At 37.5% G+C, this 25,379-nt stretch overlaps 3 protein-coding genes, 2 long non-coding RNA genes and 1 pseudogene across 5 annotated transcripts; 1 reads left to right on the plus strand and 5 right to left on the minus strand.

Annotated features, from left to right (window-relative positions):
• The first annotated feature begins 6,058 nt into the window (after window positions 1-6,058).
• On the plus strand, window positions 6,059-16,068 carry LOC120157446 (annotated as a pseudogene).
• Window positions 16,069-16,169: 101 nt separating this feature from the next.
• LOC120157469 lies at window positions 16,170-17,406 on the minus strand. Its single transcript, XM_039168577.1, has 3 exons — window positions 17,194-17,406; window positions 16,788-17,105; window positions 16,170-16,655 (listed from the first exon to the last, which is right to left on the minus strand). The coding sequence occupies exons 1-3, from the start codon at window positions 17,228-17,230 to the stop codon at window positions 16,384-16,386; spliced, it is 627 nt and encodes a 208-aa protein (XP_039024508.1). The 5' UTR covers window positions 17,231-17,406; the 3' UTR covers window positions 16,170-16,383.
• A 31-nt stretch (window positions 17,407-17,437) lies between these two features.
• Window positions 17,438-18,631, minus strand: LOC120157471. The gene is made up of 3 exons (XR_005519143.1): window positions 17,870-18,631; window positions 17,651-17,719; window positions 17,438-17,521 (listed from the first exon to the last, which is right to left on the minus strand). It is a non-coding gene; the product is annotated as an uncharacterized LOC120157471 (long non-coding RNA).
• A 969-nt stretch (window positions 18,632-19,600) lies between these two features.
• LOC120157447 lies at window positions 19,601-20,534 on the minus strand. The gene is made up of 3 exons (XM_039168557.1): window positions 20,297-20,534; window positions 19,671-20,218; window positions 19,601-19,621 (listed from the first exon to the last, which is right to left on the minus strand). Exons 1-3 carry the CDS (start codon window positions 20,511-20,513, stop codon window positions 19,601-19,603), a joined length of 786 nt encoding a protein of 261 aa, XP_039024488.1. The 5' UTR covers window positions 20,514-20,534.
• Window positions 20,535-20,633: 99 nt separating this feature from the next.
• LOC120157468 lies at window positions 20,634-22,045 on the minus strand. The gene is made up of 3 exons (XM_039168576.1): window positions 21,614-22,045; window positions 21,180-21,518; window positions 20,634-21,094 (listed from the first exon to the last, which is right to left on the minus strand). The coding sequence occupies exons 1-3, from the start codon at window positions 21,768-21,770 to the stop codon at window positions 20,721-20,723; spliced, it is 870 nt and encodes a 289-aa protein (XP_039024507.1). The 5' UTR covers window positions 21,771-22,045; the 3' UTR covers window positions 20,634-20,720.
• Window positions 22,046-22,986: 941 nt separating this feature from the next.
• LOC120157470 lies at window positions 22,987-25,379 on the minus strand. Its single transcript, XR_005519142.1, has 2 exons — window positions 25,294-25,379; window positions 22,987-24,700 (listed from the first exon to the last, which is right to left on the minus strand). It is a non-coding gene; the product is annotated as an uncharacterized LOC120157470 (long non-coding RNA).

Below are 25,379 nucleotides of genomic sequence, written 5' to 3' on the forward strand. Positions count from 1 at the left end.
TAGTCACCAAGCGACGAGAAGAGCCAAGAACGAGATCCCAGAGAATCTGAAACAGTGGTGCAGAGAGACATTTCAGGGAATGAGAGGACAAACCTCTCACAACGGGATGGATGCAACAGAATAGTACTAGTTCCCGACTTGGTGCTCCCGCCCAAATTCAAGATGCCCGAGTTTGAAAAGTACAGGGGAACCAGTTGCCCCAATGCCCACCTCACGATGTTTATTCGAAGATGACTGGATACACTAACAATGATCAGATGTTGATCCATGTTTCAAGACAGTTGATTGGACCTGCTTCAAGGTGGTACCACCAACTGAGTCGTTCTCAAGTCCGCTCCTGGAGGGATTTGGTTAGGCTTTTCTGGGCCAATACAAGCACATGATTGATATGGCCCCGATCGAACAATGCTTCAGAATATGGGGATGAAGAATTATGAGAGTTTTCGACAGTACGCACAACGATGGAGGGATATTGCATCTCAAGTGCATCCACCATGATGAAAGAGAGTTCATCACTATATTCATAGATACATTACAGTCTCCTTATATCGACTACATGATAGGGGTTGCCACTAAGAGTTTCTCTGACTTGTCATGTGTGGAGAAATGATTGAAAGAGCTATAATAATGGCCAGATATGTGGTACTAGCCATACTGACATTGAGGAAAGAGCTGAGGTCAGTCTAGTGGATTAACTAATCTGGGGACCGTGTCTCATAATGTTTTTCGTAAAAGACATGCATCAATCCAATTCCGATGACATATGAGGAATTGCTCCCAGCTCTAATTGAGAACAACCTGGTGATTCCAGTTCAATCCAAACCAAGAACTGACCCATATCCTGAAGGCCATGATATTAATGCCATATGCAGCTATCACATTGGGATCTCAGGGCATACCACTGAGAATTGTGGGCATTAAAGTGCAAGGTCCAAGATCTGATCGATTCAGGGACATTAACGTTCAATGTGTAATGGGGCATTCTGATCGGAAGTCGGTCGGGGCATCCATCAGGAGATTTTGTTGCATTCTCATGCACATCTGTTTGAATTGTTTTTCTTTCGTTCTTCTTATGTTAATTTTTGTAAGTCACTTGACGTTCGACATTGTAAATAAAATCTTTTTAAAAAAAAAAAAAAAGAAAAAAAAAAAATGACAATGAGCAAATTTTAATCTTGAATTTTGAATATCATTTTAATTAAAAGCATTTTAATAATTGAGGTTGTAAATCTTTGACAAATGACAAGATTGAACCCTACAAAACATGACCCCTTGATCCTAATCCAGAGGTACACCAGAATACATACCATTTTCTTGTAGGGACCGAGCTAGTTTTCTGTTCACGTAAAGAGTCAATCAAAGGGTTTGGCATTCAGGTATGTGTTAGGAGCGGATAAAATGGGGCAACTAGCACATGAGATTGCAAAACCAATTGGTTATATTATGTTTATGACGTTCAATGATGATCATAATCTTCTCAGATGGAATGGTCAAGTAGATGAATCTAGTTTAGGTCAGTTGCTTGGGAATTGAACTCTAACGATGAGATTTCTGACCTTCAACAAACACCGAGACTATAACAGGTTCTCCTCAGCAAGCTTAAGAAATGGAATACGTAAACAAACAAACAAAAAATATATGTATACAATAAAGCTGAGCTATTCGCTAAAGCAATTGGTAATAGAGGAAACTCGAAAGCCCTGGCTTTATGAATAGAGTACATTCAAACCATGACATTGATCGGGTATTTGGCAATCCGGTGTATGCTCCACTGTGGTGTGTCAAGTCGAAGACTTTGTGACGACATGAATCCTTCAGCTAGCCTGATAAAGGCAATTATAAAATATATGTACAATAAAGCTGAATTCAGCTAGCCAAACAATGGCAAATTAAATCAAATTTAATAAATAAGGAGTTTCGATGAATATGGACTAAGGGAGTTGAGGAACGCCTGTTATAGTCGACTCACACGAGCACTTAGAATTCTCGTTTTTAGACCGATATTTCTGCACTACCTTGACTAGGTAAGTCTACGAAGCTTGAACAAATTGAAGATTTCAGAGAACTGAAACAAAAGTGTCTAAAGAGTTTAGCAAGTGACTATGCTAGTGGTGTCATTTTGATCGCCTTCGATTAAAATGCCAAATCAAGAAAAAGGGGTATGTCATTACCTTCACGAGGACCAATGGATGAAACACACCTTAGAATTTAGGTAGCCAACCTCTAAACCCACTGTCGATCTTGATATTTGTCAAAGATTTGTAATTATCAATGATTAAAGAGCATTTGATTCTTTGTATCCAATGAATTCATGTTTTATGATTGGCTTCAATTGTGAAACTTAGAAGGAGGCAAATTTTTCAAATTTGAAAATTTGAGAAGAAGAAAAACATTTTCAAACAAGATAATCTCTCCGGAAATATCTTGGAATTCAACAAATATATCTCCGAAGCTCAGAATCGAAGTTGGGCAAGAGAAGCTATTTTGGGGCAAAATTTGCTGGGGCAAGGAAACAAATTATCTCAGGTCAAGGTGTGCAAGAGTACACCATGGTGGAAATGAAGACAACTAAGTCAGTGATAGAATGAAGACTGCACAAACAACCCTTCCTCACAAATCAACATACATACATCAATAAAACATATATCAATACTACATACATCAATACATACAATAACATAAAATTTGCATCAAACATTTATCATCATATATATTAAAGACATTTTCTCCTCACTTGGGGACAAATTGGACAAAAAAAAAAATAAATTTCATCTTGACATCCATCATAACAAAATAGTCAGTCAAAAAATGCATCATTTTGATCTCAGGAAATCAAAGCTCGGAAATGACCAGATGTCTAACTTACAGAAACAATGATTTGGGCTTCCTGAAGTCAAAATCAAGACATTGCCTCAACGTGCATGAACAAACAGACCTTTATCGCCTTTGAGGGTGTTTTTCTGGAAACAAAATTTTTGTCTCACTTGAGATATTTTTTTCACAAATTTTGAGAATTTTAAAACAAATTTTTGTCTCGCTTGAGACAATTTCTTTCGAAGCAAATTTTGTCTCGCTTGAGACAGCTTTCTAAAAACAAATTTTGTCTCGTTTGAGACAAATTCTCTTAAAACAAACTTCGTCTCGCTTGAGACATTTTTCCTTTGAGATACAAATTTTGAATTTGATTCACTTAAAACAAAATTAATCTCACCTTAGATTGTGTTTCTTTTAAAACAAATTTCGTCTCGCTTGAGACCTTTCCGTTGAGATCCAAATTTCGAATTTGTTTCACATTAAACAAAGTTGATCTCACTTGAGATCGTTTCCTCAAAAACAACTTTGTCTCATTTGAGACTATATCTTAAAGCAAATTTCGTCTCGCTTGAGACATCATTTTCTCTCATAATACAAATTTCAAGGTTGTTGTACTTAAAGCAAAATTAATATCACTTGAGATTTTCAAAGCTGATTTGTCTGCACGAGACAGTTTCCCCTTTTAACAAATCCTGAAATTGTTTCATTTGAAACAAAATAAACACTTTTGAAAAAACCTTGAGATTATTCCATATAAACAATATCGACAATCTTTGAATCTTTTCTCTTAAAACGAATTTTGTCTCTCTGGAGACAGTTTCTCTTGAGATAAATCTTTGAGTCTATTCCTTTTGAATAAAAATCTTTGAGTTGTTTCTTTTGAAACAAATATCTTTGAGTCTATTTCTTTGAAAAATTTATCTCCTAAAGACAATTTCTTTTGAAAAAATCTTTGAGTTGGTTTCCTTTGAAACAAAATTTTGTCTCTCGAGACAACTTCTTTGAAAATACCCACCTTTGAGATTGTTTTTATTAAAACAAATTTTGACTCCCTTGAGGCAGTTTCTCTAGAAATACAAGATCTTTGAGTTGTTTCAATTGAAATAAAACCATTTTGAGTCATTTCACTTGAAACATTTTCTCTTGAAACATTTTCTCTTAAAACAAGATCATCTTTGAGTTTGTTCTCTGGAAACAATTTTTATCCCTTAAAACAATTTCTTTGAAAAAAAAAAAAAATCATTGAATCTCTTTCTTTGGAAACAAAATTTTGTGTCTCTCGAGACGGTTTCTGTGAGAAAAATCTTCGAGTTTGTTTATTTGGAAAACAAAATTTACCATCTTTGAATTTTGTTTCCCTTGAAACAAAACAAACATCTTGAGATCAATTCCCTTTAAACGAATTTTGTCTCATTTGAGACAGTTTCCCTTTAAACGTCGTCTTTGAGTCGTTTCCCTTAAAACGAATTTGTCTCTTTTGAGACAGTTGCTTTTAAAAATATCATCTTTGAGTTATTTGAAACAAATCTTTAATTTGGTTTCTCTAGAAACCATAACTCCTAAAGATGGCCAGTCGTCCTCATCATGTAGGAACCGTGTCATCCCCAGACCAGATCTCTTCATCACGTATGAACCGTGTCAACCATAGATAACCAGCCGTCCTCATCACGTAGGAACCGTGTTATCACCTTTAGATGGCCAGAATCTTCATCACGTATGAGCCGTTCATTCCCCGACCAGATCTCTTCACGTATGAGCCGTGTCAACCATAGATAACCAGCCGTCCTCATCACGTAGGAACCGTGTTATCACCTTTAGATGGCCAGAACTCTTCATCACGTATGAGCCGTGTCATTCCCCGACCAGATCTCTTCATCACGTATGAGCCGTGTCACCCTAGATAACCAGCCGTCCTCATCACGTAGGAACCGTGTTATCACCTTTAGATGGCCAGAACTCTTCATCACGTATGAGCCGTGTCATTCCCCGACCAGATCTCTTCATCACGTAGGAGCCGTGTCAACCATAGATAACCAAACTCTTCATCACGTATGAGCAGTGTCGTCCCCAACAACCAATATTATCCAATTTCTATGTATAAATGGAAGAGAACCAGACAAAAACGTGTTGTCTTATCATCTTTGCCCTATTCTTGTTAACACAAGAATGTGCAAAGAGGGGCAGCTGTAGACACCCGTTTTTGTCCGGGTTTTTTATCGTTATTTTATTATTATTATATTATTATTATCGTTATTTTATTATTAATATTACATTTTTACATATTTTTTTTGCAGGCCTAATCCCTAAGCCCAACAGCAGATACAAGCTGGAGCCCAAACCCGATTCAGGCCCAATACCAAACCCTAACCTTAGGGTATCAACATCCCAGCGCCGCACCAACATAGACCATTCGATCTGGACCCATCCAACGGTCCAGATCGATGGTAAATAGGGTTTCACAACCCTAAGCCAATCCAGCCATCGTCGCCTTTTAGCCTCTCAGCCGAGTGAGTGCCGCCGACGATCCCAAGCCACTGCCATTGTCATCCAGCTTCCAAACAGTAACTGAACGTCATCCACAGTGCCCAAATCAGTCAAAATATATCAAATCTAAAACCCATTAAAATATCATTCTAAATCCTGATTTTTTCGGGATTCAATCGTACCAAATCAGAGAAACAATCCCCATACCCCGTAGGCTTCATGATTTCATTCAAAACCCCTAATAAATCAAGGATGCAAGGAGACAAGGGGGTTTTTTGGGGGGGGTTTGGAGAGAGAAAAAAAAAAGGAAAAACAGAGAAGAACATACCAGATTCGAACAAAAGAAAAAAGAGAGAAAAAATATACAGAGGAAAGAAAAGAAAGAAACCGAGAGAAAAAAAACCATCCATCCCATTCAAACAGAAATACGAAAGAAAAAAACAGAGGGAGGGGAACCCATACCTTGATCGGAGGAACCATCGGAAGTCCAAAGGGTCGTTGGAGTCTCGGTTTTCCGTGAGGTAAATCCTAAATCTAGGGTTTTCTGTTTGGATTTTGGGGTAGGGGACTTTAGATTTGGGTTGAGAGCTAAGAGAGGAACGTTGTGAGAAGTTTCTCTCTCTCCGGCCACCGTCGACCACCGCGAGTGCCGCCGTGAGCGCCACCGGCGGTGGCAGTTGGTTTTCCATCTGATGAGAGAGTTGAGAGAGTTCTCTCTCACTCTCTCTCTCTGATTTTTGTCAAAACGAAAAAATGAGAAATGGAGAAGAAATTAAGCCGGTTTTGGGCTTATATCTACAAACCAAAACGACGTAGTTTCAATGGGACCAATCTGTAATTTCATCATTTGGGTTAACTACACCCCCCGCGCTTTGTAATAATTATTAAGCCATATAATGAAGTTCTATTATTTGATTTCGAGCCTTTATTTTCCTTCCTCACATTTTAGTCCTGCTATTACTTGTTATGCTATTATGGTTTGTGTGACTTTGGTCCCAATATTTATAATTATTTCAATTTAGTCACGGGTTTTGTGTGTTGCTTATTTTGTGAACGTTCGAATTTGGATATGATATTTATGTATCTTACATTTTAGTCACTGATCATGTGTTATGTTTTTATGTTCGAATTAGACAGCAACATTTGTAAATCTTTCATTTTGGTCACTGTTTTACTTTGGTTTAATTTTTGTCAGCGTTCATGTTTATATTTTAATGCAATCTAGTCCTAAGCATATTTATGGCTTATTCACATTTCTGATGTTTGTATTAGTTGTGTTTGTGATTTGGGCCCTGTTTATTTTGTAATTATTTTTTAGCCCTGTTAATTCTACTTTTACTAATTTAGTCCATTATGTTTATGTATTTTTATTTTAGTCCTATTATTACATGTATATTATTATACTCATATTTTACTTTGGCCACAATGTTTGTATTAGTTTCATTCTAGTCACTGATTTTGTATGTTGTATTTGGCTGATGTTCAAATTTGACTCTAAGATTTGTAAATTTTTGGTCACTAGTGTGCATTCGTTTAATTACTATTTTAGTCCTACGTTTCGTTTTTGCCATTTTAGTCTTTTAATTTTCTATTTTTCTGTTTTAGCCCTTAATTTGTTATTACCATGTTAGTCATTGTAACTATTAAATACTTACTTTTTGACCATATTTTTGGGTTGTAACATTCTTTTAATCCCCTATGTATGTACATTTTTCATGTTATGTATTTATTTGTACTATATGTAATTAAATATGTTTATTTTTATTTGTTGTAAATATTTATTTCACATATTTCTATTTCTATTTATTTCCATTTTTCTTTATTTAAATATTGTCCAAATACTTTCAAGAACAAGTATGCGTAGAATGGGCGTGGAAAGTACCACTTGATCGAAGTGGTGTGATCCGGTACGGCATTTTAACTACATAGAAACTTGAAATAAGTCGAGTATATTTTGCTAATTAATTTGTTCAAACGATGCATTGTGTGTTCTTTTAAGTGACAATTTATTTTATTTTATGTGAATGAAAATTTCAAATTTTTTTAATTCACATTTTGTAGTTAATCAATTTACTCGTATGTAAGCATCGTTTTTAGTTATATTTGATTCGCAATTTTTTTTTTTCATAATCAATGGTAGAATATTCTTTTACAAAAGAGAAATAGTTGAAATAGCTTTCCCGACGGAGGATTGCAAAATTTCAAGATTCTTATCGAGTTAAAGGATTTTCTTTAAATAGTTAACTCGAAGTAAATTAATTAAATTTCAATAAAGGGATCGTAATTTAACTTTATATTCGATTTGTAATTTCCATCATCACGACGATATGTAAGCGATACAGTACCAATTTTGGGCGCTGTGGAGGTGCTAATCCTTCCCCACGCGTAACCGACTCCCGAACCCATCCAATCGATTTTCTGGTAAACGTAGACCCCTTTTTGTCTTTAAAAATGATTTTTCTTAAAATTATTTTGAAAGACGTTTTTAGGTATTCGACCTGCCTAATCTAAAGGTCGATGGCGACTCCTTTTCCAATTTAATTCAGATTAATTTCAAATCACAAATTTTCCAAAATTAAAATCGTAATTGTTATTAAAAATAATATTTAATTGTTTTATAAAAAATGGTTATGACACATGTAGCACATATCGTGTTCCATTCATGCTGATGCTATATCCAGGCAAAAGTAAAAGCATGAGATTGCGATATTATGGTCGTTGTTCTTTATCCTGCAGATTCCAATCGTATAAGTGACCTTTACACTGAGATTTCACCCTATAGATTAAGATCAATCACTTTTGTTCAAATACCAAAGACTTGTGTGGACATGGTTTTAGAGTATCTTCCAAAATGATCTTGTATCGCCTGTTGTCATTAACACAGAGAGGACGATTGACCCTTTGGGTCCATCTTTGGCCTTGAATTCTTATATTATCACCTGTTTCATTTTCTTCCAGAATTTGATTCATTAGGTAGGGTCTGGTGTTTTTGTTTTTTTTGGCTACAAGCCTACACTTTAATTTGGAACAAATGGGTATTACTTATTTCGAAAAAATAAGGAAATAAAAAAAGTATTTTTATTCCCAAAAACATAAATGTCATTTGGTTAGCCAACGAAGCCGCAGATGGTCCATCACTGTCACGGAAAGGGAATTTTTTTTTTAATTGTAAGAAGAGCACGATTTTGGATCTTCTTGATTTTTAAAATTTTATTTTCTAATCTGTTGGAATGTAAACATCATGTGCAAACTAGCTTATGATAATGCAATAATATGACCTTGATTATTATTCTAATGGCGGTGATAATAATGGGCCAACCAAATATAAAATAATTATAAATATTTTCTCCTTGTTAGTGGAAACGCAAGACACTGGAAAAAACAAAATTACTAACTCCTAGTAGTTAGTAGTACCTAACCTAATCTTAAACATAAATAAGTAATTAGTAGAATGTTGTTGCAACTCACTCAAATGATCTGGCAATGACTCGCCTTCTTAACAAATTTTAACCCATAATTACAATATTCTTTTTATTTAAATTAGACGTTAAAAGTTATACGCATTCGTTAATGATCCATTAAATCATTGGTAACTTCCTCAAATTATCATCTCTTCTCAGTCAACTACAATTTGGCCCTTCTTCAATAAGCAATCAGTAGATCTACTTTAATTATTTATGAATTAAAGGAACAGTGCAAGTTAATGGGCAATTTAAAATTAACTCCCCGATTAAACTTAATTATGTTGAGAAATAAAATGTATAACCAAGGCGCTGTCAATTAATTTTTGTTATAGTTTATCTTCAAATAAAAAAAATATTTGTTGATTAATTAATTTTTTTAACGAAAAAAAATACAGATGTAGCTCTGCCGACACTAACAGAATCAGTAAACGGAATATGCTTGTGGCGTTATTCCATGAACAATACGGTAAGCTAAGTGTATCCGAGTATGGTGGAATGGATTGCATTTTGGTACCGGAGACGGTCTTCAAATCAAGAAAAGTTAAAACGGAAAACCCCAAGGCCGGCTAAGCCAACTTGGATTAATTGCTCATAAGAATTCCAAAACGTATTAGATTACAAACATACCCTTAACAACACTCATCGTGGCAAGGTGGGGCAACCCCCTTGGTCCCCACCATGGGATATAAGATCCGTTGTAAGAGGTTTGTTTTACAGTTGAGCAACTTTACGTATGGGAAGTATCAACGAGCTTTCTTCTTCCAGGAAAAAAATTGAGATGAAATCATAAATAAGATATGCGGGTTTAACGTTGAATTTTTCATTCCGAAGTTTTCACTTTTTTGTTGTTGATTAGTTTATTTATAGCTGAGAGGCCCATTTGTTGGTAAAATCGGGTCTCTCTCTCTCTCTGTCAAGGAAAGAGTCAATCGATAAACACACACAGTCATACAAAAACAAAGGTGGTACTATTTATTTATCTGTATTTAATATAATAATAATAATAACAACATTTTTTATATTTTAATAATTGGCATGTATATATTTTTATTTCTAGCTGTATTTCTATATTAGCTTCTTTATCTTTCTCTGATTATCTCTCTAAAAGCTGTGTGCTTTTGTGCATTCTACAATGTGGGTTTCTTATTCCCTGTAATTGGTGCCTGAGAGGAACAGAGAGTCGAAGAGGGGGTAAAGCTTGGGTCTTTATGAGTTGAGTGATGGACAGAAAGAGAGAATAGCTCCATTGTAGTGTGTTTCTGTTGCCTTTAAAGCTTTTATTTAACCTGGGGTTTGTTTTATTGTCGGGGTTTGGGAGGAGGACCATAGGAAGACTCATTGCTGGTTCTCACAACAGGAATGAGTTCGTTCTCATAAATGCTGATGAGGTTGCAAGAGTAAGCACCCTCAAATTTTTTTGCTTTTTAAACCCTTTTCTTTATAGCTCCATTTTCTTATGGTGTGTATGTTCTGTTTCTTGGTATGGTGTTTAGATACAGTTCAGCAGACATTCCTTGTTGTCCCAACTCTGTAAATTCTTCTGTAACCTGTAGATCTCAGCTGATGCATCCAATTCAAACAATTACCAACACTGAATTTGAATAAAATTTTGTTAATTAGTCTATAACAAAAAAATTTCAGTTGGGACTTTGGGTTGTCTAAAGACTTCTGTCTGTTGTATATATAAAAAAAATCAGTTTTTATGATCTGCTGGCGGTTGACATTGTTAATTGTGCAACTATGACTTGCAGGTGACATCTGTTAAAGAATTAAGCGGGCAGATTTGCCAGATCTGTGGCGATGAGATAGAGCTTTCTGTTGACGGGGAGCCATTTGTTGCCTGCAATGAGTGTGCATTCCCGGTATGCAGGCCTTGCTATGAATACGAAAGAAGGGAGGGCAATCAAGCATGCCCTCAATGCAAAACCAGATACAAGCGCCTTAAAGGTGATCCTTGTTAAATATGTTTCAATGAAACCCCATTAGAGAGCAATTTGGTAATAGTTTGTCTTTTTGTAATTAAGCTAACAAATGTGACCTATATATTTCAGGTTGCGCTCGTGTAGATGAGATGAGGAAGAGGATGGCGATGATGATTTGGAGAATGAGTTTGATATCGCAGGCCATGATAGGAGAGATCCTCACCATATTGCTGCAGCCATGCTCTCTGCTCGATACAATATCAATCATGGTTCCCGATCTCACGCTTCAGGTTTGAGCACCCCGGCAGAGTTCGATGCTGCATCTGTTGAGTCAAAGGTCCCTCTCCTGACATATGGCGAGGTGAATTGGTTTTATCATAAAAAATGTTCATTTGAGTTTGCTATTACACTCGTGGTTTACATCTGATTGATTATTAATGAAGGATGTTGAGATTTCCTCCGATAAGCATGCTCTTATCGTTCCTCCCTTTATGAGTCGTGGAAAACGTGTCCATCCAATGCCAACTGATCCTTCAATGACTTGTGAGTTATATCATACAATTGGTAGAATGTATGAGAACTTGTAATTTAATTTCGAAAGATATTTGAAGTACATCTGAATTTGTCTGTTAAACATCATTCTATTTGAGCACTTAACATAGTTTGTGTTTTTGATATCACAGTACCACCTAGACCAATGGATCCTAAAAAGATTGACAGTGTACGGGATTGGAACTGTTGCATGGAAGAGAAGAATGGAGGATTGGAAGAATAACAGAATGAGAAACTCCAGGTGGTTAGGCATGAAGGAAACAATGGAGATGAGGATTCTGATTTGCCTATGTACGTTCATTTATTCTCTGAAATTCTTTTTGGTTGTCTGTGCATGTTTAAGTCTAGAAGCTTGTTATTGCAACTGTTTGTTTAGATTCCTCTCCTTTTTCGGATTGAAAAAAAATTGTAGAAACTGTCAAGTGATTTGGAAGAAGACCTTGCTGCTCCATCTAGAGCTTGAACTGCTAATCATTTGGTTATTTACGGTTAATACATATGCATGGTTGCTGCTTTTCTCTACAGCCAATACTCTTTCCCCGCTTTCTTTTCTAATGAGAAATGATGATTTTTTTGTAGGCTCTACAGTTCATATCCTTTTTGCATATATGTTACTTCCGTTTTGCGATGCGAGCAAATGAATGCACCGTTTTTCATTGTTGAAAAAGTTTTTTATACTATATTTTAGGTCTATGCATCATACACTGTAGGCGAATCTTTACGGATTCAATAACACCCGCTTTTTCACATGCACGACTAAAAGTTGTAAATTTATGTGTTGTTATAGGATGGATGAAGGCAGGCAACCACTTTCAAGGAAACTACCAATACCCTCCAGCAAGAAATCCATACAGAATAATAATCCTACTCCGGCTTGCCATCCTGATTCTGTTTTTTCACTACAGAATTGCATCCGTGAATGATGCTTATGTTCTCTGGCTTATTTCAGTCATTTGTGAAATATGGTTTGCTGTATCATGGATATTGGATCAGTTCCCGAAATGGTACCAATCGAACGGGAAACATACCTTGATCGTTTAGCATTGAGGTGATTTCATCTTCATTTCTCCTCTTCCCTTCCCCACTCTTTTTCTTTGTATCTGGTTTCCTCTCTCTCCTTGCCTCTGTACTCACACTAAACTTCTCTGCATATCAGAGGGGGAATTCAGTTAGTTATTTTTAATTTTATTTTATTATTGGTTTTTCTCCCATTTTTTAAGGTATGAGAAAGAAGGGAAGCCATCTGAGCTAGCTTCTGTGGACGTATTTGTGAGTACAGTTGATCCGATGAAGGAGCCACCGCTTATCACTGCAAATACAGTTCTGTCTATCCTTGCGGTAGATTATCCTGTTGATAAGGTAGCTTGCTGTCTCTGACGATGGTGCTGCCATGCTCACGTTGAGGCTCTATCTGAGACATCTGAATTTGCAAGAAAATGGGTACCATTTTGTAAGAAGTTTAGCATTGAACCTCGTGCACCGGAATGGTATTTTGCTCAGAAAGTTGACTACTTGAGAGATAAAGTAGATCCAACATTTGTTAGGGAACGCCGGCCATGAAGGTTTGTAACTTTTTCGTAATATTAATATGTTTGCTGCTGCTAAGCATCTGCCATTTGACTAGCTTACCTGCATACTGCATGAAAGAACCAAGTGTCAACTGAGAGATCGCATTACTTAAGCATAAAATTTTAGCAGGCAGAGAGGCTGTTAAGCCTCCGGAAAAAGAAAACATCAACTATATAACTGCTATTTCTTTATTTTTATGCACGGCATTTTGTTCGTAAAACGGATTATCCAATGGTTTCAAGACAGATGTTTCATATCCGGTGTTGCTAATTTGTTGATACAGAGGGAATATGAAGAGTTCAAAGTTAGAATAAATGGTGGTTGCAATGGCACAAAAGGTTCCAGAAGATGGTTGGACTATGCAGGATGGGACTCCATGGCCGGAAACAATGTCAGGGACCATCCTGGAATGATCCAGGTGCGCTGTTTTTCTTTAAATGCTGTTTGGGATTATGTTTAGATGCTATCCAGCCCCATACTATTTGCAGTATGCATTAAATGGTAAACATTTATTCTTTGTTTTAGGTTTTCCTTGGACATGATGGTGTTCGTGATCTTGAAGGGAATGAATTACCTCGTCTAATTTATGTTCTCGTGAAAAGAGACCCGGTTTTGATCACCACAAGAAAGCTGGGGATGAATGCTTTGGTATATCCCTCTCTTCTCTCTATCTCAAGCATGCAGCTGGCATGTCCTTTGATCTGTCAGTTCTGTTTTTATCTTGTAATAATTTTTGGCGGATTTATGAAGGTGCGTGTTTTCTGCTGTCATCTCCAATGCTCCTTTCCTACTAAATGTTGATTGTGATCACTACATAAACAACAGCAAGGCTCTTCGTGAAGCCATGTGCTTCATGATGGACCCTATTTCAGGAAAGAAAATCTGCTATGTCCAGTTTCCTCAAAGATTTGATGGCATTGACCGACATGATAGATACTCAAACCGAAATGTTGTCTTTTTGATGTAAGTATGATTGTCGAACTTCAATTTTGTGGATACCTTTATTTGTAAAAGGAGATGACATTGTTACTTTTTGTTTTCCAAAAAACAGATCAACATGAAAGGCCTGGATGGGATTCAAGGACCTATTTATGTTGGAACTGGATGTGTCTTCAGGAGGCAGGCACTCTACGGATACGATGCCCCTGTCAAGAAAAAGCCTCCAAGAAGGACATGCAATTGTTTGCCAAAATGGTGCTGCTGCTGCTGTTGCCGATCTAAAAAGAAGAATAGGAAATCGAAGTCCGATAAGAAGAAAAATGAGGTTCCAAAGCACCAACTCTAGAGAACATCGAAGAGGGAATTGAAGGTAATTATTGTTCTTCTATTTGCTTCCAGTATGCAGCTGCAAAATCTTGGAATATTCTTCCTTCAGACATTTTGTCCGCATCAGAGTTTGGTCTTTGATATTTACATATAAATTTTTGCAAACCTAGAATCTTTCAATTATTTTAGGGCCTTATCATTTATAGTGCCATCGTTGTGTCGTAGGTATAGATAATGAGAAGTCGGCCCTTATGCCACAAATCAAATTCGAGAAGAAATTCGGTCAGTCACCTGTTTTCATTGCTTCAACACTTATGGAGGATGGGGGAATCCAAAGGGAGCAACCACTGCATCACTCTTGAAAGAAGCAATTCTGTCATCAGCTGTGGTTATGAAGATAAAACAGATTGGGGAAAGGAAGTATGTCGAAACTGTCCCACACTTAATAAATTAATTGTCTTTTGATTTGAATGATTGAATTTTGATTGATACTCGTCAATTCCTATCATCAGGTGGGATGGATATGGGTCCGTTACCGAGGATATATTAACAGGCTTCAAGATGCACTGCCATGGCTGGCGATCAGTGTACTGCATGCCAAAAAGGCCAGCATTCAAAGGTTCAGCTCCTATTAACCTCTCAGATCGTCACCAGGTTCTACGTTGGGCTTTGGGATCTGTTGAAATTTTCTTGAGCAGGCATTGCCCATTATGGTATGGGTATGGTTGTGGATTGAAATCCTTGGAGCGCTTTTCATATATGGCTTCTGTTGTGTACCCTTTGACGTCAATTCCACTGCTCGTATATTGTACACTGCCGGCTATCTGTCTTCTCACTGGAAAGTTTATTGTCCCTGAGGTAATTCTGAATTTCTGAGTAGCATATCTTTCTAACATGCATACTTCGTAATTATTTTGGATCAATTATTTAAAACAATCAGCTAGGACTAGTCATTTTCAAAACTGTTTGTAGGACGCTCTTTGTCACACTCAAGTTGTAGAACAGCTCATATGATATCTGGAAGCATACTTATAAGCCTGTCCTATGCAATCTATATGAACAACACCTCCATTTCGGCTGTAACTATAATATCGTTGAATTTTGCTTGATATACAGAGGGAATTACAAATCTGGATACTGCATTTTACCTGGCTTTGTCAAATTTTTAGCTAATACGGGTTTTTCTATTTGCAGATTAGTAATTATGCGAGTCTCCTTTCATGTCTCTCTTCATCATAGCTGTGACTAGTATACTAGAAATGCAGTGGGGAGTGGAATACACTGGTGGAGAAATGAGCAGTTCTGGGTGATCGGTGGCGTCTCATCACACCTATTTGCGCTCTTCCAGGGCCTGCTTAAGGTTTAGCAGGTGTTAACACAAACTTCACTGTTACATCAAAGGGAGGAGATGATGGGGAATTTTCGGAGTTGTACGTATTCAAGTGGACATCTTTGTTGATTCCTCCCATGACATTGTTGATCATCAACATAATCGGAGTCATAGTTGGGATTTCAGATGCCATCTCAAATGGATACGACTCGTGGGGACCCTTATTTGGTAGGCTGTTCTTTGCGCTCTGGGTCATCGTTCATCTTTACCCCTTCCTCAAGGGTTTGATGGGGAAACAAGACAGGCTTCCCACCATTATTGTGGTTTGGTCAATACTTTTAGCATCAATTTTCTCTCTTTTGTGGGCTCGAGTAAACCCGTTTATATCGAAAGGAGGCATTGTTTTAGAAGTGTGTGGGTTGAACTGTGACTAAAAATACAATAAAAGGAGGAGAAAGGAGTAAAAATAGATGTCCTGTGTTCAATGAAGAAAGGATTTGTGAAAATTGCATAAATCTGCTGTGTTTTTGGTTGAAGATGAAGGCGACATCCTGCAATAACATGTTTGTCCTCATGTAAGATGTAAAAGGTGAGCATAAGAGGAAGTCATGTTGTAAGGTGCTTGTAGATGCATATATCGAATTGTGATCCTATTTGTTGGTGTTGAGTTTTACTCCATTTTGATTCTTTATATACTTTGTGGGTCAGAAGGTATTGATTTCATAAGGTCCTTTGTAATCTCTTAATAAGATAATAAAACCTGTAGTTTTTATCCATAAATGCCATGAATTATGGGTATAATTGCAAGTCACACGCCAAGTCCACAAACATTACAAAGTTCTCACAATTCTACAAACAAATAATGCATGAGATATGCCTATATTGTACATAGCAAACTGCGTTAATGCCTGCCTATTGTCATGGAAAAGTCACTGTTCTAATGGAACATTCATAAAGAAACAGTTGGGTCTAATACTGAGTTTCAGATGCGCCCAAGTGGCAGCCTCAGCTTGGATGTTTTAGGCGTTGTTCGGTTGGCAATTTGCTCCCTTTTGCTGCTACGTTCGTTCTCCTTCATGTCATGAAATATCGGTAGCTTTGGTGTTCTTTGAATCAAACCAGGCTTGCTCTTGCTTTTCATTATGGAAGAAATAAATTGCTTAACCGGCACACTCTTTCTCCGTTCCTTTTCTGCAGTTGCATTTAGCAAATTTAGTTCGGTTCTGAAGGCTGCTGCGTTTTCACCACCCTCACCTGCAACGAAATTATGCGCCAAAAACATTATGTTTGGCAGTAAAAAAATTAATGTTTTCTGCATGTCACTGCCAAACATAATGTTTTTTTTTGTGCCTGGTGGTAATTAGCGTCCAAAATTAACTGATTAACCTTTGCCAATTTCTGAACCCTTTAAAAGTGGTGATTTATCTGCCATTGCCGCATCCAGCCCTGACAAGTCATTACTCAACTCCATTGTTTCTTCTGTATCTTCAGGATCGTCCTTCCTCACTCTGAAATATGTGTCCTCAATATCCTCTTTAATGTCGCTTGAATTGCATTCTGTGATGGACATGTCTAAAGCAACATCATTACCATAACGGGCCTTTGCATCTGAATTTTTAACTTCATCTTCAACCGGGAAAAACAATTTCATCTCCATGTTAGTAAAGATGTTTGATTCATCGGGATTCTCTAGGTGTTTACGTTCTGTTGCATTTTAATGTCATCAGTGGACACAAATTTTGCTGTACTTACCAATCAGTAATTGCAATGAAGGGAATGAATGAGTACTTACCATCCGAACCGCAATCTACAAACATCTCAGGTTTCATTGAAGAAACAATGTTCAGTTTGCTGCAGTTATGAACTTCCCAGGAATCATCATCTTTGATTTCAGGAAAATGTAAAGCATTTGGTTCCTCTGTCTCCGGGTTACAATTCTTCCTTTCAGCCAAACGGAGACTGGTTCACACCTGAATTGTCAATACCATCCAGCTCTATGTCAGTTTTCATGGGCCCCACAATCATCAGACTTTGCTCCAACAATTTCTTCCAAGGTACCATCATTACATAATTAAAACCTCCGGAATTGGTTTGGCACCCATCTCTTTCCTCCCTTGTAACTGTATCATGATCATGAAAAAGTAAACCCAGCAATTAGTCACCTCCTCTCAAGGATGAAAAGTTTACAACCTTCGTGTATAGAAGATGAGTCGTGAAAGTTAAAGGCTCAATGCAATTAACAACTATACTTTCGCATTCAGTAGAGATTTCAGTTCCCACCACATCGATATCATCCATAGCTTGTGAATGTTCTTTGTCTGCTTTGCCACGGGAAAAAGAAAAAGTTGAGTCATATAATTTGAAACAAAAGTAGATAGAGAGGTGATGTACAGTTAGTTAAAAAAAAGCAACTGCATCCAGTCAAAACTTTCAGTATTTGAAATATTTGAATTCCTACTGATTTCAACCTTACTACAAGGCGTATCAGCAGATGATGAGATATCTTCCTCTTCAACACCATGAAAAGATCTCTGTTGAGAAACAATTGCTTTTTCACCATCCAAGACCCCAGCTTCTTCAATGGTGAAGGAAGTGTCTAATTGTTTTGTTGCATCACTATCCTTTCTGTCTGGATCATCAACTTTTGTTCCAGATTGAGGATAGTACTGTTTAATTGCTCCAATGTGCCAACCAACGAAATGTTATCCGCAGTTGACATTAAACCATCTATTTCGAAGGAAGAGCTACGATTATGTTCAAGTCCAACTTCTTCACCTTGATCATCAAGATCATCATTGTTCTCAACTTCCATTTTATAGGTGCATTTGCTATCTCTTCTGCATATTCAGTGCTGGGAACCTCAGAAGCCTTAGTTTCTTGAAATATTGGATCTGTGACTTTCATATTGGGGTCATACAACTCTGCATCCCATTGCCGTTAGTGCAGTCAGTAAGCTCGACTTTCAGGGGCAATATTGCTATTTTCTGCGATGTTATCTTCCTGTACATCTGTTTCACCGCTCACACTGATTCCATTGCTATCCATGGTTGCAGCAAAGCCAATAATAAAAGGATGATCAACACCTCTTTCACCACTAGCATTCATGTCTCCATCCACCAGCACATGATCAAAAGGGTTCATTGAAAAAGATTCCTCCGGTGGCAAAGCTTGAGTGGCAGTACTAAAAGTTATGAACTTCTCTGATTTCAGCACCTTGATTCAGAGTTTGACTTTCATCCACTGCACCATTGCATGTTGAGGCAAGGAATTTGCTGAAATTCATTTCTCATATCCATGGGAATTGCCTCACATTTTTCTTGCATGTCATTGATGGCATGCAGGACAGCCGTTGACGGGCAATATCTCAATACAAAGTCCTGTCAGTCAGAAAGAAGAAAAGTCATTGATAGACATCAGCGTGATGTAATTTAAGTTCTATCACTTTGTTCATCGACGATCAAGCAACAGTATGGTGTATTTTAACAAAAAAATGGAAAATCTTATTGTACTGGCATTGTGGATAAACATCAGCGTGAAAAGCACTTTCTAATATATCATTACCCTTTTCTGGTGAAACAGGATATGCTCCTTCATCTAATATGTTTCTCCTGTTTCACCAGAAACATTATCAAAGCTTCCATGTGATACGTCTAATTTTTCATCTTTTGCACATTGAGTGTCATTACTTTCCAAGAGTGGATGATAAATGGCATTTGCCCCGTATTTTCCTTCTGAGCTCGGATCAGTAATCTTTTTTCCGCTGACAACTTTTCAGTATTTATTGTGTCTTCATTTTCCACCATTTTCACATTTTCTTCATTGTTTAGCTGACCAGGCACTGCACATCCTGCATTGGTCAGATCAGTTTCAACTCTAAGTTGTACCCGTAAGTGTATGGTAAAAAAACTCAATTAAATATCTGCCTTGATCTTAATATAAATAAAACCCTCTTATCGGCGTTCAATATTCTGAAAAGAAATGATAAAAAGTGAAATGTACAGGTACCTTGGACATCTTTGCTGCGTACTTGAGGTCTAAGGGGGCTTATCAAATCTTTATCGTGACTGCTTAAGCTCCATTGCATTGCCGTTACTGGCTTTTCAACAGTGGCTTTACTCACTTCATTAGTCTCAACTGAACTCTCAGTTTGTACTGTTCCAATTCCAGAAGAATCATTGGCTCCTGTTTCTTTGCTTTCTTCAAGGAAACTTCAGATTCCTCTGTACCAACACTTTCACAGGATTCATTCTTGTGATCCCTGAAAACTACCTCCTGAACTGGTTCAGTAGCAGTTATGCTGATATCTTCAAATTGCATTAAATTCTGATCCTCTAGTGCAGCACTTGTGTCCTCTTTAACTTCAATTTTGTCACTTTCCCAGAAAACTTGCTCCTGAGCTGGTTCAGCAGCAGTTATGTCGGTATCTTCTAAGTGTATTGAACTGTGGTCTCCTTGAGCAAGAATCGTAACCTCTTTAACTTCATCTTTTTCACTTTCCCAGTAAACTACCTCCTGAGCTGGTTCAGCTGCAATTGTGTTGGTATCTTCTAATTGCAGTGAAATCGGATCCTCTTCAACAAGACGTGAGTCCTCCTTAACTTCAATTTTGTCACTTTCCCAGACAACTACCTCCTGAACTGGTTCAGCAGCAGTTATGTTGGTATCTTCTAAGTGCATTGAACTGTGATCCTCTGGAGCATGATTTTTGTCCTCTTTAACTTCCATTTTGTAACTTGTATAGTTAACAACATTTTCAGTCCTTGATGATGATTCTAAATCCAATACTTTCTCCAGTTTCAACTCATTTGATGTTTCACCTGCAAATATCAATCACAAAGTGTTAAATTAAGAAATCAACATGATATTGTTAATTATGAAATCATAAACAAACTCACCAGCAAATGTTGTTTGGTTGACTGAAAAGTAAAAATCAGCAAGATAGGTCGTCCCCGTAGAAACTACTTTGTTAGGATTGCTTGCAACTTCAACCAAAGCATCCTCAAGAGAACCTGTTTTATTTAAGGACAGAAACGGTTGATTTTTTATTTCACCCATAATGATATCATCCTGAAGCTGTTTCTCCTTTTCATCCTCCACCAAACTGATAGTCATCTCAGCACTGCATAATTTATCTTGAACCGAAATGAAGAAAAAAATCAGAAATGGTCTCACAGAATTTTATGTTCTAAACTGCATATAACTAATAAAAAAATGAATTCCGCACACCTGGGCCTTGTGGTACAAGTCCATCTGAAGTTCTGCGATTAGCAGTATCACTTCTTGATCTACACTTCATTCCTGTAGTGTTTGGTGTACCATTTATTGCAGCAGCAACGTCAATCGCAGTTCTATGTTCTTGCTTTCAGCTTTCACAGAACTCTCTGTGAGTATAATTTGTTCTCCATTAGATAACATATTAGCACTCAGTTTTTCAGATGTCTTCAAAGGAGTTCCTGATCCTCTCTTCAAACCAATACTTTCACCAAGTTCATTCAGGAGATCATTGAAAATTACCTCCTCAACTGAGTCGGCAATAGCCATATTGGCATTTTCTAATTTCCCTTTTATTTGGTCTTCCACAACTGGAGTACTGATTCCTTCAGCATCCAAATTATAGTTTATAGAGTTCATGTTTCCAGAAGGTTCTTGCATCTCCAATACCTTCTTAAGCTCCATACGACTTGAAATTTTGCCTGCAAATTATCGAGCACCGAGTAACTACGAAATTTGAGCTTTTACAGTTTATTTATAGCATCAAAAGCACATCAAGTCACTCACCAGCATGGTTAGCAGAAGAAAAAACATCAGCCAGAGAAGCTATCTCAGAACAAACGGCTTTGCTACCTCTGTTTTCAGAACCTACCATTCTAGATTCAACCAAGTTAGAATCATCAACCGTGCCTGTTCTATTTGAGGACAGGGAAGACTCATTTTCAAAATAATCATCATGTATCTTTTTCTCTTCAGCATTTTTCACCAATCCAGTATTCCCCTCATATACTAATACAGATTCATGAATACAGTGTTCATTTCCTGGATTTGGATCTTCACACCTTTCTTGATCAAACATCCCTCTTCCTGCTGCATCAGCAGCTTCAGCCCTGCACATATCTTCAACTGCAATGAAGAAAAATAAGACCAAAAAAGCAAACCGTGAAAAATTATGCAATCTATAGAACTTGTACCTATAGAAAAGTAAAGAATTCACACACATTTGTTTCCTGGTGCAGGTCCACCAAATGGAGTTCCTGAGGTAACAGTGCTGCTACAAAAGCTCTGCTGGATTTCAGGTATCTTTTGAGCATCGGTTTCAGCAGTAGCAGAATGAGATTGTGCACTACTCTCTTGATTTTCAGCTATGTGAGACATCAGTAGCAGTCATTTCTTCAGCTTTCTTCAGGAAATTTTTTAGTTCACTCTTCAAACCAGTAATTTCACTAGATCTATTAATGTCAAAACCTTCCTCCTTGACAGATTCAGCAGCAGGGACATTGGTATCTTTTAATTCCACTATGATCAGAGCCTCTCCCGAAGGAGTTCTGCTTATAGCATCGGTCTCATCATCACTCGCGAAGTTAGTGTTTTCACCAACTGGTAGCTCTGTCTCCAATGCTTTCTCCGATTGAAGGAAGGCAGAGATTGCTCCTGTGGGCAGAACGAGAAACAAAATTAACATAATATAGTTTTTTTATGAAATCAAAACGGAATTCACTCACCACTCACCTGTGAGATCTCTTTGATCAGCTAATGAATGACCATTGTCTCTAGAAGTTATCTCATCCATGTTGATAACATTACTTTCAAACTCTACCAGCCTAGATTTAACCCCATTAGAGTCTGTAATAGCTCCCCTTTGGTTTGAAAACCAAGTTGAGGAATGGTGATTCATTTCACTGTCAGCAGCATCAACCTGGACCTCACTTTCCACAAGGGCTCTATTCTCCTTCAAAACAACCAAAGATTCATGTGAAGAATGTGCGTCCAGTAAATTTATATCTTCCTTCATTTCTTGATCAGACACTTCATTTCCTGCAACATAGCATTTTTGAGCCCTAGCTATTTTATTTTCAAGATAGTCAAACAAATGAATTCAAGAATAAAAAAAATCATTAAGGATTAAATTTTTAAAACAAAACAAAAACAGAACATAAGAGAGAGTTGGGAATTTGGCCCACCATGGCTTTCGGCTGGAAAGGTTATCAGAGAAGAATCCACTCCTTGACTGCCTTTGCTTTCACGTTTCAGCTGTTTGAAGTCCGACCAGTTAACATCATCCAATACATGTTTTATTGACAGTCTGACTTGACATGCAATTCACTTCACTCTCAACATTGCCGCCGCCATTGACTAAATTCTCTACGTCATCTTCTACTATGTTGCTTTCCTTCATAAACCGCCACAGATTTGTGAGCAGACTGCTGCTTTTCTTGGTCTTTAGAAGAGCCTACCAACTTCACAGGTGATGCAGTAATAGTTTCCTCCATATTTTCAGCAGAATCCTTTCTCCATGTTAAGAAATGTAGGAGAGGCCTCTGCAAATCCACACTGCTTTGCTCCAGAATTCCTTCTCAATTCCTTTGCTTTGTTAGAGCATGCATCACCACTGTTGACAACCTGTTTGCTAAAGTCCAAATCAAGATTATTTTTATCTCCTGCACATTCTGACAACAAATTGCACATCCTTTCCAGCTGGTAATTCTTCAGGAGATGGAAGACTCATTAGGTGCAGCTTCCTCTTCTACAATCTCCATTCTAGACTTGCTTTGTCGTTCTTCTTGACGCCTTTGGCTGTTGAGTTAGAAGGTGCACATAGGCACTTTTAGAAGTAATATGTCTGGATCTTCTTTGGGGTTTCTGTTTCATTGGATGATGTTCACGAGCAGAAGTTTCTTCTTCTTCCAAAATAGGCTCTTGCACTTGCTGCTTAACTCCCTGATCACTTTCGGCAACAGCAATTTGATCTTCCTTATTTGTCAACTCAGCAGCTGGAGCAGTAAGAATCCGGTCTTGCGCCTGCCCTTCCTCCAGGGGGCTTGGTGTTGTGAAGTCACGGCATACTTGGCCCTATTAACCTCTCCATCTTCCACAATAGCATCCAATTCTTCGGTCGTGCCTTTCCCTAGAAATGGTGCTATTAAGTGCTCCATTTCACCAATATCTTCCTTATTTGCCAACTTGACAGCTGGAGCAGTAATAATCAGAGTCTTGCGCCTGCTCCTCCTCAAGGGAACTTGCTGTTGTGAAGTAACCGCATACTTGTCCCTCTCAACGTCACTACATCTTCCAGAATAGCTTCCAATTCAGCAGTCCTACTTCGTTTTCTGGTCTCATCTTTTGGAAATTCTCCCTTATTTCCCCCTTGCCACTCTGAAATACACCAGAATTTTGCCTGGAAGAATGTCTCAAACATTCTGGCGGTTCCACGAGTGCAACATGTCTTTCAGATTTTCTTGAACCTTTGTTACCTGAGCATCAATTTTCACAGAAGCAACACTTCCATCACTATCTTTTTCTGAATTGCGTTTTGTTCGTCTCAGGGACTTCTCTGTTTCATTTCCATCCTTTACCTCAACTATTTTAACTTCATTTTTAACCATAGAAATTTCATCTTTGGATTGTGCCCTAGACTGCCGTGTCACCCTAGAAACAACTTCAACCTTTTCCACGTCACTGTTGAATGCCACACCCGGATCTCGTTTCTAGCATTCCTCGTTGATTGCTTTCGGCCATTATTGCCTTCTGAACTTCATCCAACAGATGAACCTCGTCACTTCCTTTGTCGTTCATTATCTTCTTTGAATCTTCCCGAGACACATTCTTCCTACTTCTTAACTGTCTCCCACTAAACCCACCAGTAACCTTATAATGACCATTCTTGATATCTTTCTGACCCAATTCTAAACCCTCCGAATCACCCATATTAGCCACACCTTGGCATCTTTAACCTTCTTGCCCCCTCTCTCCCTCTTTCGCCCAGCAGGAGGCGAAGAAGCCATGTGTATTTCTTCTTCAACTGCAGTTTGCATTCTGGACCTTGTGACTCTTGCTTGGCAGCCTTCAAACTTTTTAATTTCTTCACTTACAGTATTTTCAAGCACCTGGGCAGGATATTGGACAATGTTTGCCTCCTAGACCTTCTTCTAGGGCCTATAGACAGAAACCTCATACTCAATGGTTTGATTGTCAGGACTAAACCTGACTTTCTTTATCTGCTTTTTGACAGCATTAGCTTTATCTTCACTCAATATTTCTTCTGGATTAGAGATCAACTCTGCTGACGAAACAGGATCTTCACTTTCCTGTTTAAAACGGGGGGAACAAATAAAATACCTGAGTCACTTAAAATATAATTATTGATTGAAATCATTGAACCACAGATATTTATTGTGCTACTTGCTTCTATTTTTTTTATCTCCAAAGGAAATCAATTATCGGAAAAGAGAGAAAATTGTTTAAACTTTAAAGCTAACAAAATCTATCCATTCGTATTGTTTTTGTCCATAAAATTTAAATTGACAGTCTAATCAAGCGGTTCAAAAACATTGTTTCCTCTTTACTTTGGTTTTTTTCTTTTGCATAAATGAAGGCCAGTAATGAAAAGTAATAAAAATGTGTGTTTAAACTTCTAACTTGCCTTGCTTAAGAGCAATAAAGCATAGAAAAGAAATCACATCACCAAAATTTAGAATTCAATGCTTCCCGTTTAAAATTACTTTCAGATCTATCGATCTAAAGAAAAGCATTGGAGAAACTCAAAACAGTCCGTCTCTACATAATCTAAACAAGTTACTTGAAACTCTTCACATGATCGAGATTTATCCTTATTCATAGATTCGGTTCCCAATTGACAGAATGAATTTTTTCTAGGAAAATATAATGAAAGAGATGGTACCTTAAATATGGAAGCCAAACGATCCGCCATTTCACGGTTGGTTAAATTGGCAGAGAGGCCGTGCTTTTTACACAAAGCCTGCATTT

The sequence above is a fragment of the Hibiscus syriacus genome, unplaced genomic scaffold (genome assembly GCF_006381635.1).
Source record: "Hibiscus syriacus cultivar Baekdansim isolate YM2019G1 unplaced genomic scaffold, ASM638163v2 tig00111272_pilon, whole genome shotgun sequence".
Lineage (NCBI taxonomy): Eukaryota > Viridiplantae > Streptophyta > Magnoliopsida > Malvales > Malvaceae > Hibiscus > Hibiscus syriacus.

What these genes read in the sequence shown, in the direction of transcription:
- LOC120157447 (XM_039168557.1), bottom strand. Translation starts at nt 20,513, where the DNA reads ATGACTATCAGTTTGGTGGAGGATGAAAAGGAGAAACAGCTTCAGGAT. An exon ending in CAACCAAACAACATTTGCTG is followed by an intron (nt 20,219 to 20,296) that starts GTGAGTTTGTTT and finishes TGATATTTGCAG; the next exon opens with GTGAAACATCAAATGAGTTG. An exon ending in CTACTGAACCAGTTCAGGAG is followed by an intron (nt 19,622 to 19,670) that starts GTAGTTTTCAGG and finishes GTGTTGGTACAG; the next exon opens with AGGAATCTGAAGTTTCCTTG.
- LOC120157468 (XM_039168576.1), bottom strand. Translation starts at nt 21,770, where the DNA reads ATGTCTCACATAGCTGAAAATCAAGAGAGTAGTGCACAATCTCATTCT. An exon ending in ACCTGCACCAGGAAACAAAT is followed by an intron (nt 21,519 to 21,613) that starts GTGTGTGAATTC and finishes TCTTCATTGCAG; the next exon opens with TTGAAGATATGTGCAGGGCT. An exon ending in TTCTTCTGCTAACCATGCTG is followed by an intron (nt 21,095 to 21,179) that starts GTGAGTGACTTG and finishes GATAATTTGCAG; the next exon opens with GCAAAATTTCAAGTCGTATG.
- LOC120157469 (XM_039168577.1), bottom strand. Translation starts at nt 17,230, where the DNA reads ATGAAACCTGAGATGTTTGTAGATTGCGGTTCGGATG. An exon ending in TGTAGATTGCGGTTCGGATG is followed by an intron (nt 17,106 to 17,193) that starts GTAAGTACTCAT and finishes AAAATGCAACAG; the next exon opens with AACGTAAACACCTAGAGAAT. An exon ending in GGGTTCAGAAATTGGCAAAG is followed by an intron (nt 16,656 to 16,787) that starts GTTAATCAGTTA and finishes ATTTCGTTGCAG; the next exon opens with GTGAGGGTGGTGAAAACGCA.